Source organism: Plecotus auritus, assembly GCF_963455305.1.
Source record: "Plecotus auritus genome assembly, chromosome: 6".
Classification (NCBI taxonomy): Eukaryota; Metazoa; Chordata; class Mammalia; order Chiroptera; family Vespertilionidae; genus Plecotus; species Plecotus auritus.
Genome location: NC_137773.1, coordinates 70,304,926 through 70,322,074, shown reverse-complemented (window position 1 = coordinate 70,322,074; position 17,149 = coordinate 70,304,926). Strand labels below are relative to the sequence as shown.

General features: G+C 38.3%; 1 protein-coding gene across 3 annotated transcripts in view; it reads right to left on the bottom strand.

Moving 5' to 3' along the window:
* CTSO (cathepsin O) overlaps positions 1-17,149 on the bottom strand; it is a 39,862-nt gene that overhangs the window by 18,373 nt on the left and 4,340 nt on the right. For 2 of the 3 annotated variants that reach the window (XM_080674971.1, XM_080674973.1), the window contains exons 4-7: positions 12,097-12,264; positions 10,776-10,897; positions 6,548-6,711; positions 5,882-5,974 (exon numbers count right to left, since the gene is read on the bottom strand). In XM_080674971.1, the coding sequence (XP_080531097.1) occupies positions 5,882-5,974; positions 6,548-6,711; positions 10,776-10,897; positions 12,097-12,264 (547 nt within the window). Of the gene's footprint in view, positions 1-1,652; positions 3,491-5,881; positions 5,975-6,547; positions 6,712-10,775; positions 10,898-12,096; positions 12,265-17,149 lie in introns of those variants that run through there. The other variant, XM_080674972.1, reaches the window with a different exon arrangement.

Genomic DNA, 17,149 nt, shown 5'->3' with positions numbered 1-17,149 from the left:
TCCAGGAGAAAGGGGAGGTAAACCGACTGCACAGTTTATTGCTAGTAACTATTAGACTAAGCGTTTAGACCAGACATGAGTTTTAGTCCTCTTTTTCTAGCTTGCTCTGGATATTGACAACATTTCATTAAATTTTGCTATGAGGGGAGTACAAAATATTCTCAAAGAAATCTAAAATGTCCAACTTTGACCTAGGGTAGAAAGTTCTGGTTGGAACTGAACTATTCTTTAGTCTCAGTTACACATTTTTTCTTATAAAGATCATATTGCTTTTGCCTACATGGCATGTGTGTGTGCGCACATATACATAGTACCTGGTGGTAGTTAAGCTGGAAAAATATAGATGAGTAACATGGTGGTTAAATCAGCAAATTCTGGCTCCGCCATTTATTAACCAACTACTTTGCTTCAAACACTAGGTTAAGCCCCAGTTTCCTATCTATTTATAATGGAGATAAAATTCTCATAATCTTTGCTTTTTTTCATAAAGTAATGAATATATCAATATTCATTAATATATTAACAGGTGTTCTGTCACCAAGATACCTTGGAATCAATGCTATTTTGTCAAGGTTTATTCCTTTAACAGGCTAAATACTTCAATATAATTATTTTCATCTATATTTCTTGGTGTTACAAAGCTAAATAGTTGAAAGGGTTTTTTTCAAAGGCTATAACAGTACTTCTAAATGTACATGTCAACACAATTTGCAATGCCAGTTTCTACCTTTGTCTCCATTCAAACTTGCTTCTAGTGCTGACAATCCACGTTAAATAATAACTCTTAAATGGTCACAAAGTAATTGTAAGGTTGTCTAATTTAGTATTCACTTTCAGGTCTTTGTGAAATCACATCCAGGAACATCTTGGTCCTTTTCATTATGAAGCCTAATTATTATGTGAAGATTTCGTTGCTTTTGTCTTAGCCTCATTGGGTGAACTCCAAGTAGTCGGTGATGGCTGGAGCACAGCTGCTGTCTATGTAGAAGAGCAGAAACCGAGCTGAGAAGGTAGAGAGGGACTCCTCCATGAGAGCTCATTTAAGAGTTAGTATGTTATCTTTGAGGCAACAGGGGAGTAACATGATAACATTCTCTTTAAGAAATGTAAATCCTGGGGACACACAGTAGGTGGATTATAAGGACATCCATCAGAATCACCTGGAGGGCTGATTAAAACAAAGTGTTTCCCAAAGCCTCAGGTGTCTTCTGGTCTGGAGACTATACTTTGAGAACCACTAGTTTCAGGAACATGCGTTTATTGGGTTGACTGCAGAACAGTGGAGATAAGATAGTAAAGAACATGAATCTAGAAAGGAACAGTAGAAATGGAGAGGAGGCAGGTGACTAGGTGATCAGCTACTAAGGTATATCTGACTGATTAAATATCTAAGATGTCCCTCAATTTTACCGATTTGGTGAATACATAATGTTGATGCTATTAACCAAAATAGAGACTCTAGGAGGTGTGGGAGGTTTTTGGTTTGTTTGTTTGTTGTTGTTTATTGGAGACACTGAGGTTAAGGTGTCTATGGAGAAAACCAAAAAGTAAGGATGTGGATTTGGAACTGAACAAACTCTTGTGTGAGTGTAGAGCAAATTAACATTGTGTTCACAAAATGTAAGCCATGAACTTCTGGACACAGTCTTCTTAACCCAAAGTCAAATATAGGTTGTTTTATTATAAATGTCATAAAAATTCAGAGCAGCTGAGAAGTATTAACCACTTTGTAATAAAAAAATGTTTAGTATTTGAAAAAGAGTATCAGAGGAGCATTTACATCACACAGAAATCAGTAAATGAACACAAACACAATTCTATTTTGGCAAACTTAGACAATAAGAATATTAATCAATTAAACTATCAATATTTGTCTTCCTGGAGCATTTCTAAACCTGAGTCAATACATAATCTTTTGATATTGGTTTTGGTTGGTATAAGAAAAAGAAATACAGTGTTTTGTTTTTTATTTTATTTTTCTAATAATATGAATGGATAACTAAAAGTAAAAATGGAAAAAAGGAAAAGTAGGATGTTCTCAATTATTTCAGTGGTTGCTGCTACATTTAAAACTTTGTGGGTTTTTTGTTGTTGATGTTTATATATTTTACATTAGGAAGTGACCATGAATTTTAGAGAAGAAATACTTACATATGTAGTATTTGATTAGATTTTCTTATATTCTCATATATCTCATTTAATATAGTTGTAAAATCAAAAGATCAGCTCTTATGCTCTAAGGTTCTTACACAGGCACACATAATTACTTAGGCAAGGGAGAGAACATGGGCATGAAGAACCAGGAACCAGGTCAAAGCCAAATGGATTCACATAAAAAAGTAGTTAGAATGGGATTCCTGGAAACATAAGCAGAAAACTGAAAAAAAAAAAAAAGAAAAAACCCCACAAAAAACAAAACAAAAACAAAAACACAAAAAACAGAGAGCCTGAGAAACTCACATTCTGGCTAATACCCCAGGTTAATGGCATTAGACTTTGAAAGGGGTGTTGCCTACAAATGATGGGAGGAAGACAAAGGTGAGCGCCTGATGTTGGTGGCTTAGATGGATCAAAAGAAATAGCTGTAGAATGGAAATGAAAAATAAACAATGAGACTTCTTAGCCAGGGAAGTCAAACCACCAGGAGAATTTAGGAGTGTCCCAGTAAAGAATAAGAGAAAGAGAGTAAGAAAATGTGGAGGAACATATTGTCCTTCAATATAAAGAGATCAAAGTAAGGAAATGAAGTCTATTGGCATCCTATTGACAATGAAAATATCAAAATAATAATCTTTTCTCAGGCAATGCTAGTTGAGCTCTTCTTATCACATAATTGCCATATAATTTATTGTCATTTAATTTCCATCTCTTAAAAAGTGGTCTTGTCCTTTTGTTTTTTACTTCACGATCTTTCTAAAATTCAAGGAGTAAGTACTCTTTGTTGAGGTAAAGCTACTGGTATTTCAAAATCCTTATGACATTTCAACTCAGAGGGCTAAGAGTATAATTGTTGAGAGGCACACATAACTTTAGGTTGGCTATTCTTGTATGTTGGGGTAAGTTAAGGCAGTAATTATATCCCACAAGGAAAATAAATTCTTATCAGCTCTTTAATGACATTGAAAATAAATAAAAAACAAAAACAGCAATTAAACAAAACCAGATAATAGCCTCTTCAAAGTAAAGAGACCTAAAATATCTTAATCCAACATTCACTCCAGAGTAGAAAACTGTTTTCCAAGCCATGGTGCTGGTGTTCTTCCTACTGACTATGGTTGCCCATCTCTTTATAAGAAGGGGACATGCCATAACTTGGCTTAAGTACTACTAGGTCCGAGAACCTTTTGTGGGTCGTTGCTAAAACCTAAAGGTGAATAATGCTGAGAATGAAATACCATGATACATTTCATTAGGAACCTTCATTTTGGTAGTTGTCTCTTGATTTGATCAATTAATCATACAAATACAGCAGAAACAAAATCTGCAATGCCTATGAAAAAAAGAAAGTATTAATAGGAGTCTATTTCTTCTTTATATGCCTTGTAAATAGCAAATTAAAACAATGTTCATTTAGGTTCAGAAAAAGTTAGCAACTACTAAGAAAATAATTTAACAGTTATAGCTGTCAGTATAAACATGGCAATCTAAAAAGCAGATATTAGAAGATATGACTAATATTTTTGTTTCAAGAAACTACAAAAACACATACACAAAAACACATAAAATGACTTACTAACTGAATAGGTGAAGGTATGTGAAATCTCTATGGTATATATATAGTTTAGAGGTGATAAAATAATTTACAGAAATATTTTAAATACAATTTGAAAATTCAAACTTTAAGATTTGAACTTTAATTAGCAAAAATTCAATAAATCACGTGTACTATGCTTTCTTTTTAAAAAAAATATTTTTACTGATTTCAGAGAGGAAAGGAGAGGGTTAGAGAGATAGAAACATCAATGATGAGAGAGAATCATTCATCGGCTGCCTCCTGCACGCCCCCTACTGGGGATCAAGCCGGCAACCTAGGCATGTGCCCTTAGCCGGAATTGAACCTGGGACCCTTCAGTCTACAGGCGTCCGCTCTATCCACTGAGCCAAACTGGCAAGGGCTGTACTATGCTTTCTTAGCACACAAGAACATAAATCTCAATATCATGGTGAAAGTAATAAATAGCTCATTGTAGACTGGATTTCATTGTAAATAGCTATATTTGTGAAATCTCTTGGGGCCATGAAATGCTATCTATCTTAAACCATTGTTCTTAAGAGTAATGTGATCACCAAATACTTTCAGGAAGAATTTGGACCCTTGTGTAATTACTAACTAGTCATGCCCTTGGAGAATCAAATTAGGAAACAGAGAGAAGAAATTGTTCCAACTCGTCCTCAGTAGAGCTGGAGGCCAGGGAAAAGGTGGTAGTGGGGAATGCAGAGTCATAATCGAGGCAACTATGAACCAATGTCTGAATTATGTTCTTGTAACTTTCCTGCCAGAGATTTTTTTTAATGTATATTTTTATTGATTTCAGAGAGGAAGAGAGAGGGAGAGAGAGATAGAAACATTGATGAGAGAGAATCATTGACTGGCCGCTTCCTGCACGCCCCACACTGGGGATGGAGCCTGCCACTCAGGCATGTGCCCTAACCAGGAATCAAACCGTACCTCCTGGTTCTTAGGTCGACACTCAACCACTGAGCCAGGTTTTGAAAACTGCCACCAATTAGCCCAGACCCAGGCATCACAGTTAGAAATAATTTATGTATAGTAGCAAAGGTTCAATGAGTGGCCCAAGTCATTTATTTGGATGTTCTAGCAATGTAAAAGCCCCAAATGATGTTATAAGGTGGGGGCCTGATTGGGTTGCTAGTACTCTGGCTTAAAGGTTTCTATGATGTTTGTTCTCTTCAATAGGTAATTGATGTAAATATTTTACTGGGGTGATAAAACAGGCCATTTATGAATTCTCATGAATTCTACTTTATGGAACCAGTAGACAGTACTCATTAATTGAATCAGAACACAAACTCTCAAACCTTCTATAACTCTCCTTTATCAGTCTCACAATTTATAGTGTTCTCCAATGTTTTAAAAAGTTATATGTATGCTAGAAATAATTATAGTGAGAATTAAATGATTGCTCTCATATGCAATATAGTTTCAGTCTAACTTGATTCAGAAAATATGTTGGTTTTCCAGATAAATAATTGTAGAATACAGGTTTAGATATAAGTTTTAGAATACAGTTTAAAGTACTTACCTAGCTATTTTAATTTGGCTTATGGTTAACACATAAAAAACTGTTATTCTATAAAAGAGCACATTTGGTATTTGCTTAAGCTTCTCCATTCATGGGTGCTATATTAGAATTTTGCAGGTGTAGAGGAGTATATTAAATCAGAAGCAATCCTAATACTTTTTTCATACATTTTCATAAATTTTGATCCAAAGAAAAAGTGATTCTTGATAATCTTTGCACAAGTATTATTAATACACAAATTAAGAAAAACTCATACATTTATAAAAAGTAAAATTGGAACTAGGGGACTTTTTGGAGAACTTCAGCCTCCTAAGTTGAGTATTTTTAAATCCAAAAGCCTCTGGATTTTGAAGTAGTTAACTTTGGTAAATTTTTAGTTTATCTTATTATGTTTTGCTTATTATATTTGTTTTTACTACAGTCTTTCTTCCTTTTTAAAACATGAATATGTGCAATAGTGCCTCTTCTTTAAAACACTATTTTATTTTTATCAATTATAAAGTGATTTGAATATGTTGGAAACATACTATGGATTGGACAAGTTTATGATGTCCATATATTCAGAATATCCTCCTTGACACTTAGCCTGGAGTTTTAAACACAAATTCATGACTCACCGCAAATATTACTTCCCATTTTGACATGGGCATAGCCATCCACTCCCCACGAACTTCCCCATGAGTTCCGTACAATCCAATATGGAGTAGTTCCTACAAAACAAATATTGGCAACAAACCCCGAAAAACTCATATTTGTGTGAATGCATGTTTACTTTTAGTTTATTTCTTGATCAGTGTAGTAGCTTTGACAAAATGATTAAAACTGTAACAGAATGCTAACTTAAGCTAGCTAAGTAAACCTGAGCTGTACTTAGTGTCACACTCACTCCAATTATTGGAAAAATATGTTTGAATTCATTTCACTTAATACAGAACTTGCATAGAATGAAAACACATACACATTTCCAGGGCATTAGTGACAGGAAAAAATATTGTTAGATAAAATAATAGGCACTTCTATTTTCCCAACAATTGTCCTAAATACTTCAGATGGAAAATGCACATTATTTAAATCAGTAATTATCATCATTCTAACAAGTTATCCACCAAAATTGATAAGGAGGAACACAATGGGGTTAGTTATACCCAGAAGTCTACTGAAAAGTAGTAAAGGTCTTAGGAGAACTTAGATATATGACCACATTTTAACTTTTTATATGGTTAACGTGATTTGTCAATCACCTTAAGCTGAAAAGCAATCCATCAAATCTTATCAGCACTTACCTGTTTTATCAAACCCAGTGATGATAATGGCATGATTTGCTTCTCCACTAGAGCAATGATGCTGTATTATCCCTCCCAGATAATCTTGCCAGCTCACTGCATCTACTATCCCCACCAAAGGGCCAAAGGTAAGAAGCGCTTTTGCCATTTCGTCTTCTTGGTCACTACCAAAAGAGAAAATATTTGGTTAAGGAGTTTAGTTTTTAAGGTAAGAATACTTTATTGAAACGATCACTTCAATCTTTGTATGGATACACATAGGTTTGCTTGCAATTACAGAAGACTTAAGTAATGGAGGCGACAAGAAGTCTGGGAAACTGGTAGTCCAGGACTGCAATAGATATCAAGAACCCAGGCTCCTCTTATGCTATTACTAGAGGCCCAGTGCATGAAAATTCATGCACTCGGGGGAGGGGGGTGGTGTCCCTCAGCCCGGCCTGCACCCTCTCACAATCTGGGACCCCTCAGGTAGGGTCCCTAGGCCTGGCCTGAGATCAGGGCCTATCGGGGCTTTCCTTCCCCGGGCTGCAGGCAGCTGGCCCCACCCCGCCACTGCCACTGCTTGCCATCTGTGCAGCGCTGCCCCCCGTCCCCTACCACCAGTGGCCTCCCTCTGCAGGCAACAGGCTGGGGTGCAATGGCCTGGCTGGCCTGGGCCTCCTTCTTTCTTTGCAATTTATAGTCTCACAATTTATGGTGTTCTACCACTGGGACATGTAGAAAGTGACCCTGCGAGGGGGCATCTGCCTACCTGATCACCCCTAACTGCTCGCCTACCTACCTGATCACCCCTAACTGCTGGTCTGCCTACCTGATCACCCCTAACTACTTGACTGCCTACCTGATTACCCCTAACTACTTGCTTGGGGGCGGGGCCAGCCCTGCAAGGGGCCGTCTGCCTACCAGATCTCCCCTAACCACTTGACTGCCTACCTGATCACCCCTAACTGCTGGTGTGCCTACATGATCACCCCTAACCCCTCTGCCTGCCTGCCTGATTGCCCCTTACTGCTTGCGTGGGGGCGGGGCTGGCACTAACTTCCAGTTGGTGAGCCTCCAGTGGTTACTGGTCATTATGACCCAGGGTTTTTATATATTAGGATTCTGTCATGTGAGGTGTCCATTCTCAAGTTCAATTAATGGTTCAAGATGGCTTCAGGAGCTCTAGCCATTTAACATATATTCCAGACAGCAGGAAGTAGAAAGGAGAGGTGCTGCATTCCTGTTGAGAAGATTTCCCAGAAGTAGCACACACATTCTGCATATATCTGAATGGATCTCATTGGCTAGAATTTGGTCATATGACTAAGTCTAGCTTCAAGGAAGATGGTGGAGTTTTGCAATTGGCTACCATAGCGTCCAGTTATCATACAGGCAATTTTTCAATAAGGAAGGTGGGAAAACTATATGCCTCATCGTGGCAGATGCTGGGGAAGAACTTCCCACATCTTCTGGTCCTTACACTGGGCTTCCAACAAGGAAACCCTGCAACTCTTTACCTGAGGCCCTTCTCTCTCAAAAAGCCCACTGCCACTTATACCCCAGACATACCCTCAACTAATAAATCTTAGGAGGTGATGAAAATCAACTTGCATTGGCTAACTCTGAGATTCATTTTACCTTGGCCCCAAGAGTTCCTCAGTAGGATTAAGTTCCAGCATATCCTCAGTACTAATTTGCTTAATAAAGAAACCCCATTTTCCCCTGTTCTATCTCATTTCCCTATACCTCTACCAGTGGTTCCCAGGGTCACTTTCTACATGTCCCAATTGAACTCTCCATATTCCATCTTAAATCTGTTCCTTAGACTTTCATGCCTCAATTCCATTCTTTCAGTCATTCAGGCCAAAAAGTTGGTAGTCATCCTTGACTCTCGTACTGACCTACCATATAAAATTCCTCAATATATCCTGTGGGCTTTATTTTCTGTGAGTGGTATTACTCTATCATCTCTCATGTCCAAGGCTGTTTTTCTAATGCTCTGCTCTAAGTTTATTACCGAATAACCTTTCTTACCTCATCTCCAACTAGTCTACTCCATTCTCTCTTCACTACAGTCACATTAGCTTCCTCACTGTTCTTTAAAAATGCCAGACATATTCTGTCTCAGGGCCTTTGCACTTATAGTTCCTTCTGCTTAGAATAGTATTTCCTTGGATATCTACCTGGTTAAGTTCCCACACTTCTTCAGGTCTTTACTCAAATGGCATATCCTCCCTAGCCACCTTTTACATAACTGTTTACTCCTCTCCCCTCACCCTGATGTTTCCTCTTCCTCCCAACTGTTTTATTTTGTCCTCTTTAGAAATTATTACATCTAACATACCATACATAGTTTCATTTGTTTTGTTTGTTGCCTGTCTCCATCACTAAAATATACGTAGTCCCGAGGAAGGGTTTCTGTCTGTTTTGTTCACTGCCGGACCCCATAACCTAAAACAGTGTTCAGTAGCAATTTGAATGAGTGAATGAATAAATCAACGAAAGGTCTTGCACAGTCTATCTCAGTTAGCTTAGCATTGTGTTATTAGAGAGCTTGACGTTCAGTGTAAACACAGAGATTCTTTGGGGGATCTCTTCCTTTTTAACCAAAAGGTTGGATAAATCCTGTTTCAGGCCCAACTCCAGTGACCGCTGCATTCTCTCTCTCTCTCCCTCTCCAACTCCGACTACTGCCTCCTCTTCTTTTGTTTCTTCCTCACTTTCTCCATTAGCCACCCTGACAAGGGACTCCCTGAATCTTTTTCTGGTGACATTTTGAACATCCGATTCCTTCTTGCACACACACTTCACTTATACACTCAGGAACTGAGAGCTCACAGAGGCACACTTTCTCATTTTAGGAACTGCGTTACCTTTGCCCACAAAGGAGATGCTGACCACTGTACTCAGTGACCCTGCACCTTTTATTATAGATCCAGCACAGCTTGCATCTGTGGAATTGAAACTTTCTGGTATATGGTTCCTAGAGTCCCCTGAGAGCCCCTGTTGTGGACAAGAGCTCTGTTGACAACCTGCCAAGCCTCTGACACACTTATGTTATTTAGAGGGGCTCCATCTGGTTCAAGGGTCCAATTTCACCCTTGATTCCCTTCATATCCCATGGGCAGACTCTATCTGGATGGAGAGATTCTTTTATATTCAGTACCAGTAACTTAGAGGTCAGTCTATCATCTCATCTGAATTTAATTTCTCTGTGTTCTGTTTCAAAAGACTGTGCAAAGCCCAGCCAGTTTGGCTTAGTGGTTGAGTGTCAACCTATGAACCAGGAGGTCAGGGTTTATTCCCGGTCAGGGCATGTGCCCAACTGTGGGCTCGATCCCCAGTGCGGGGCATGCAGGACGCCCTGATCAATTATTCTCTCGCATCATTGATGTTTCTATCTCTTTCTCCCTCTCCCTTCCTCTCTGAAATCAATAAAAATATATATTTTAAAAAAGAAAGACTGTGAAAAGCTTCCTCAATATTTTAAACAATAAATAAATAAAGCCGGGTTTTGGTTGTGTCTTTGTCCTTATCATCTCTGATCACCTATCTTGCATTATATTAAATGGCCACAATGGTTCTCCCACTGGCTTTGAGAGCATTTTTTAATGATTGTTTCCCTTGAACCTGTCCAAAGTCAATGTGCCCTTTAAGTTTTGACACAAATCCTCTTCCTCAGCCTATCCTTATCTACCCCACAACCCACCCTGTGTTTATATAGGGGATGCTACCCAATCGATCTCCAATCATACAGTCCTAGTTGTTTTTAATGCAAAGTTTCAGTTTATGCTTTTAGTGTAGTTGATGCCTTGAAAATGCAAGGAACATAGAGGGTGTACCAAAATGCTTCTTGGTAAGCAGACTGCTTGATATTAGCTGGAGCATCTATACACGGCAATTTCCCATTGATTCAACAGGAAGATTGAAATATACTAATGGTAATTATGACACCTAAATTTGGTAAGAGGAAGGTGGTAAATATAAATTATACCTGTCACTGGATTTAAATGTATTAATTTAAGTTTATTTCTATTGTAATGACACCTTGAAACATAAGTAGATCATATTTAAGGAACAACATCCATAGCACTCCATGGTGATCGATAGTCTCTCTAGTAAAAAGTAGGTATGAAAACAATTATGAATATGCAGTGAAGCCTTCAATCAAGTTATCAATTCCAAATAGTCAATATATCATAAATTAGGACATAGGAAGGAAAACACAGTAGAATAAGACATTTACCTGAAGTCATGTGCAGAATAACCTTTGATTGAAAATCCAGAATGTGAATCAGAAAAGTAATGGCACAGGCCATTCTGTTCTTTAAATGGGTATTCTGAATCTCTCACCAGTTTTACTTGCGTCTAAAAGAAAACAATCACCCAAAGTGTTCTCTGTCAAGCAGTTGTTTTAAATAGAACTTGGTGCAATGTGTCATAATTAAGATTCATCTTGGCCACACCTTCATCATGTGGGTATTCTTTGGGTAACAATAAGCTCTTAAAAATTCAAGCTCTAGGTGTTTGTTATGGATATCCTAGGTAATTCTCTTTACTCTTATTATTCCCAGATCTTTCTTCCCTGGACCTCTATCAATTCAATAATATAAAGCTGTGTCATCTTTCTCATGAGGTTATAATAGGTCAACTGGTTCTATGTTAGTAAGTCTTGAGACTCCCTCAGCACAATGGTTTATGCACAGGCAATGGTTAGATCAAGCATTTTTTCCTATCCACTTCTCTCTGTGCCTTTCATCTGGCATATGTCACTTAGTTTACAGTTGTTTATACACAGTCCTCCTCTTCTGAATGTTGGGCTTATGAAAGGGAGAAGACAGGCAATTCATTGTCGCCCATAACATAGACAAGCTTTTGGCATTCAGTGACTCAAATCTAGCAAATAAATAAGGGAAGGATGTTTGAGTTTGGGAAACTCTAGCTTGACAGCCTTTTAGAAAGTATAAAAGCACCTTCACTGGCTGGTTTCACACAATTGATGCTGGATCTAGGACAAGGTCAGAGAGTATCCTAAGAATATGGAGGGATACTGACACTGAGGTATAGTGGGTAAGGATGCCCAATGGGAAGCAGAGGACCACAGGTGCAATTCTGGCTCAGCTACTGATTTGGCAATATAATCTCACATCTTCATCTATATAAAGAGTTACAAAATTAGCTATCCCTTTGTCCCTTTTAACAATATTCAGAAATTCTATGGAAAGGGTAATCATTTGCTCATATGCTCTCCTTTCTGCGTCACTATGTGACATGTATCTGCAAAACAAAACAAAAACCCACAAACACATTTACCTATTAAGAAATATTCAGAAAGAAACATAAATAATTTTTGGAAAAAAATCTCAGGTAAGATTTTCTAACCTTTGATCTTGATGATTGACTTGCCTAGAAGCAATTCATTTTTAAATCTGATTAATTCAAGCTTTGGTCATCTAAATTTCTAAAAACATTATTTAGTAAACGAGAATAAATTATCTGAATTCAGAACACACATTAACTAAGCAAAAGAGAAAACAAAGCATTTAAAAGGCTGAGAAACTAGTTACCTTATTTAGCCAGTTCAAAGCATTAAAAGTAGACCCTCCATTGCAGCCATAATTATTATATGAGCAATCAATGACCTGCTGCACACTTAGGTCTTCCAAAGGCTTCCCTTTTATTGCATGTGCTGATTCCACTGCACCTACCACACTGAAAGCCCAGCATCCTCCGCACTGTTTAAAAATAGAAACAAAATAATATTTATTATCAAACAATGTTCAAACTAAGTTTACCAACATTTTTCAATATCACAAGTTATCAAATCAAGTGGGCAGAATCTAGAGGCCTACAAAAATATAAATGTTCATCCCCTTAATTTCCAAGTTGAAAAAAAGAAAACCAAAATTCTCTTTTAAGAGAAACAAAATCCAATGATTAGTTACAAGTAAATTGGTAGTATAGTTATTATAAATTAGACAATGCAAGACGAAACCAAATTTTAGAGAATGCGAAAACAAACTATTTTAAAGATAAGTCAGTTCATTAAATAGATATCTGTCTCTAAGAAGTATACCAATTCCTATCCCATTCTCCAATCCCTTTTGTGTTTCCCCAGATAGTATGCTTCTGTGTCGTCCACCATCTCCGCCCCAAAGGAGGTGATAAGTTGAGGTGGGGGTGAAGATGTATGTCGATGTATGTCTTATCTGTTATACTCATTATTTGATGGACACAGGAGTTGAATGAGTTACATTTCAGGCTATCAAGGTGCCAGCATATGTCAATTATAAATACACATGAAATGTTCTAATGATAGAAATTCATGTTAGCCATTCCTCATTCAAATGTCGGCTGGCAATCTTTCCGATTCTGGATCTATTTACTTGCTTTTACTGGACAAACTAGAACAAAAGAATAAAAGGGTTGGTCCTGAAAGAAAGGAGGGAGAAAGCAAATTATATCAAGGATTATACATAAGAAAGATAGATCCATGAGAGTGAGATTTGGAATTGGGTGGAAATATCCTAGTCATAGGACCATGTGCTGTAGAGTTAGGCAAAGAAAGAAAGAACAACTGGCTGTCTTTGTGGAGTGAAGTTTTGAGCAACTTCATGGCTTTAAGTGGCCATACTTAAGTCCGTATCTCTAGTGCCTATGGCATAGAAAATATTCACTAAGGGACTAGACCTCAGAATCTTCACCCATTGAGAAACATGAAAACAGGTTGCTGATACCATACCTATAGCTAGCTTTAGTTAATCTACCTTTGGCATCCCCTGGAGGGCCTGCTCAAAGATATCTCTCTAGGATACTCCTTTAATTAAAGAATCCTAATGAAAAGTTCCCCTTTAATACAATGCAGACACTCCTGGGAGGATTAGATGTCAGACTATTTCACACTTGATTATGAATCCAGTAACAAAGCAAATAATTTGTTGGTAAAATCTAATTGACAACAATAAATATAGAATCTGAGAAATAAAAAACATCGCCCTAAATCAACCGTGTCAAACTCGTGGCCCGCAGGCCACATGTGGCCCACAACGAATATTTTTGTGTCCCAGCCAATATAATGGTATGTAAGAAACGTTTTAATAAAAACTTTGCGCCTTAAAAACTCTCAACAAGGTGGGAATAGAAGGATCATACCTCAACATAATAAAAGCTATATATGATAAACCCACAGCTAACATCATACTCAATGGGCAAAAACTAAAACCATTTCCCCTAAGAACAGGAACAAGACAGGGATGCCCACTCTCACCACTCCTGTTTGACATAGTACTGGAAGTATTAGCCACTGCAATTAGACAAGAAGAAGAAATAAAAGGCATCCAAATTGGAAAAGAAGAAGTAAAGCTGTCCTTATTTGCAGATGACATGATATTGTACATAAAAAACCCGAAAGACTCCATCAAAAAAACTAACAGACTTAATAAATGAATTCGGCAATGTAGCAGGATACAAAATTAACACCAAGAAATCTATGGCATTTCTATACACCAACAATGAACTTACAGAAAGAGAGACTAAAAAAGCAATCCCATTTTCCATCGCACCAAAAAAATTAAGATACTTAGGAATAAACCTAACCAAGGAGGTAAAAGACCTATATGCGGAAAACTACAGGACACTGAAAAAAGAGATAGAGGAAGATGTAAACAGATGGAAGAACATACCATGTTCATGGATTGGTAGAATCAACATCATTAAAATGTCCATACTACCCAAAGCAATCTATAGATTCAATGCACTCCCCATTAAAATACCAACGGCGTATTTCACAGACCTAGAAAGAACTCTCCAAAAATTCATCTGGAATAAAAAAAGACCCCGAATAGCCACAGCAATCCTGAGAAAGAAGAATAAAGTAGGAGGGATCTCAATACCAGATTTCAAGCTGTATTACAAAGCCACTGTCCTCAAAACAGCCTGGTACTGGCACAAGAACAGACATATAGATCAATGGAACAGAATAGAGAATCCAGATATCGACCCAAACCAATATGCGCATTTAATATTTGACAAAGGAGGCATGAGCATACAATGGAGTCAAGACAGCCTCTTTAATAAATGGTGTTGGGAAAATTGGACAGATACATGCAAAAAAATGAAACTAGATCACCAACTTACACCATACACAAAAATAAACTCAAAATGGGTACAGGACTTAAATATAAGACGGGAAACCATAAAAATACTAGAGGAATCCACAGGCAGCAAAATCTCAGACATATGCCAAAAGAACTTTTTCCGTGATACTGCCCCTAGGGCAATGGAAGCCAAACAGAAAATAAACAAATGGGACTACATCAAAATAAAAAGCTTTTGCACAGCAAAAGAAACCATCAACAAAACAACAAGAAACCCCACTGTATGGGAGAACATATTTGCAAATGGTATCACTGATAAAGGTTTAATTTCCAACATCTACAGGCAGCTTATACAACTTAATAAAAGGAAGATAAAGGATCCAATAAAAAAATGGGCAACGGACCTAAATAGAATCTTTTCGAAAGAAGACAGAAGGAAGGCCAAGAGACACATGAAAATATGCTCAAAGTCACTAATTATCCGAGAGATGCAAATCAAAACAACAATGCGATACCATCTCACACCTGTCAGAATGGCTATCATCAACAAATCAACAAACGACAAGTGTTGGCGAGGATGCGGAGAAAAAGGAACCCTCGTGCACTGCTGGTGGGAATGCAGACTGGTGCAGCCACTGTGGAGAACAGTATGGAGTTTCCTCAAAAAACTGAAAATGGAACTCCCATTTGACCCAGTAATCCCACTCCTAGGAATATATCCTAAGAAACCAGAAACACCAATCAGAAAGGATATATGCACCCCTATGTTCATAGCAGCACAATTTACAATAGCTAAGATTTGGAAACAGCCTAGGTGCCCATCAGCAGATGACTGGATCAGAAAACTATGGTACATCTACACAATGGAATACTATGCTGCCGTAAAAAAGAAGGAATTACTACCATTTGTAGGCACTTGGATGGAATTAGAGAACATTATGCTAAGTGAAATAAGCCAGTCAATGAAAGAAAAATACCACATGATCCCACTCATTTGGGGATAATGAAAAACATTATAAACTGATGAACAAAAAGATAGTTACAGAGGCAGTAAAGCATCAAACAGACTGTCAAATTACAGGGGTAAGGTTAGGGAGAGGTGGGGGAAATAAGAGATCAACTGAAGGACTTATATGCATGTATATAAGAGTAACCAACGGATGCAAAACATTGGGGGGTGAGGGCATGTATGGGAGTGGGGTGGGGGTGGGGGCAATGGTAAGATATGTACACATATAATACCTTAATAAAAACTTGAAAAGAAAAAAAAAAAAAAACTTTGCGCCTTAATTTTTACAATATCCTATTATACATAATTTTTAATAAGGCAATACAATGTTTGCTAATGACTGATTAATAATTGTGTTGCATTCATTTCCCTTATGTGCCTTAGATGCAGGCACACCATTTCTCTCCACTAATACTAGCAGCGAATATTTTAGCAGCTGATTGACACATCATTAGTCTTGGACTGACTTGTTTGGTGTGCACAATAGGAAATATTTCGCTTTCTGAGAACAAGAAAAATAGGTTTATTTGCATTATGCTTATTAGTTTTGCAGTTATTCACTACCTGGTGAGTTAATGTTCAAGAAAAAATATTAATTTTTATTAAAATGTTCTATTATTTTATGTTAACAACTAGAGGCCCGGTGCACAAAATTCGTGTGGGGTGGTGTGTCCATCAGCCCAGCCTGCACCGTCTCCAATCTGGGACCCCTCAAGGGATGCCCGACTGCCCGTTTAGGCCTGATCACACCTCGCAGTTGGACGTCCCTTTCACAATTCAGGACTGCTGGCCCCAACCACTCGCTTGCCTGCTTGCCTGATTGCCCCTAATTGCTTCTGCCTGCCAGCCTGATCACCCCCTAACCACTCCCGACAGCCTGATCGATGCCTAACTGTTCCCCTGCTGTCCCGATTGCCCCTAACTGCTCTCCACTGCAGGCCTGGTCACCCCTAAATGCCCTCCCTTGCAGGCCTGGTCCCCCCAACTGCCCTCCCTTGCAGGCCTGGTCCCCCCAACTGCCCTCCCTTGCAGGCCTGGTCACTCCCAACTGCCCTCCCCTGCAGACATGGTCACCCCTAACTGACCTCCTCTGCAGGCCTGGTTTTCCCCAACTGCCCTCCCCTGCTGGCCTGATAACCCACAACTGCCCTCCCCTGCCGGCCATCTTGTGGTGGCCATCTTGTGTCCACATGGGGGCAGCCATCTTTGACCACATGGGGGTGGCCATCTTGTGTGTTGGAGTGATGGTCAATTTGCATATCACCCTTTTATTAGATAGGATTACTCATTTATTTCAGCCCTTTGTATTCAGTGTATCTCTATCGAAATAAACCTACGTTTCTAAGAAAATTGAGGCTTTTGTTTTTTTTGCCGCCCACATAAACTTAAACCTTATTTATTTGGCCCGTGTTAACCTTTGAATTTGACATGCTTGCCCTAAATAAATGGTGACTGGGAAACTGCTGGGTCCAGAATACTTGCCATACTGTCAGATGTGTACTAGATTTATCTAGG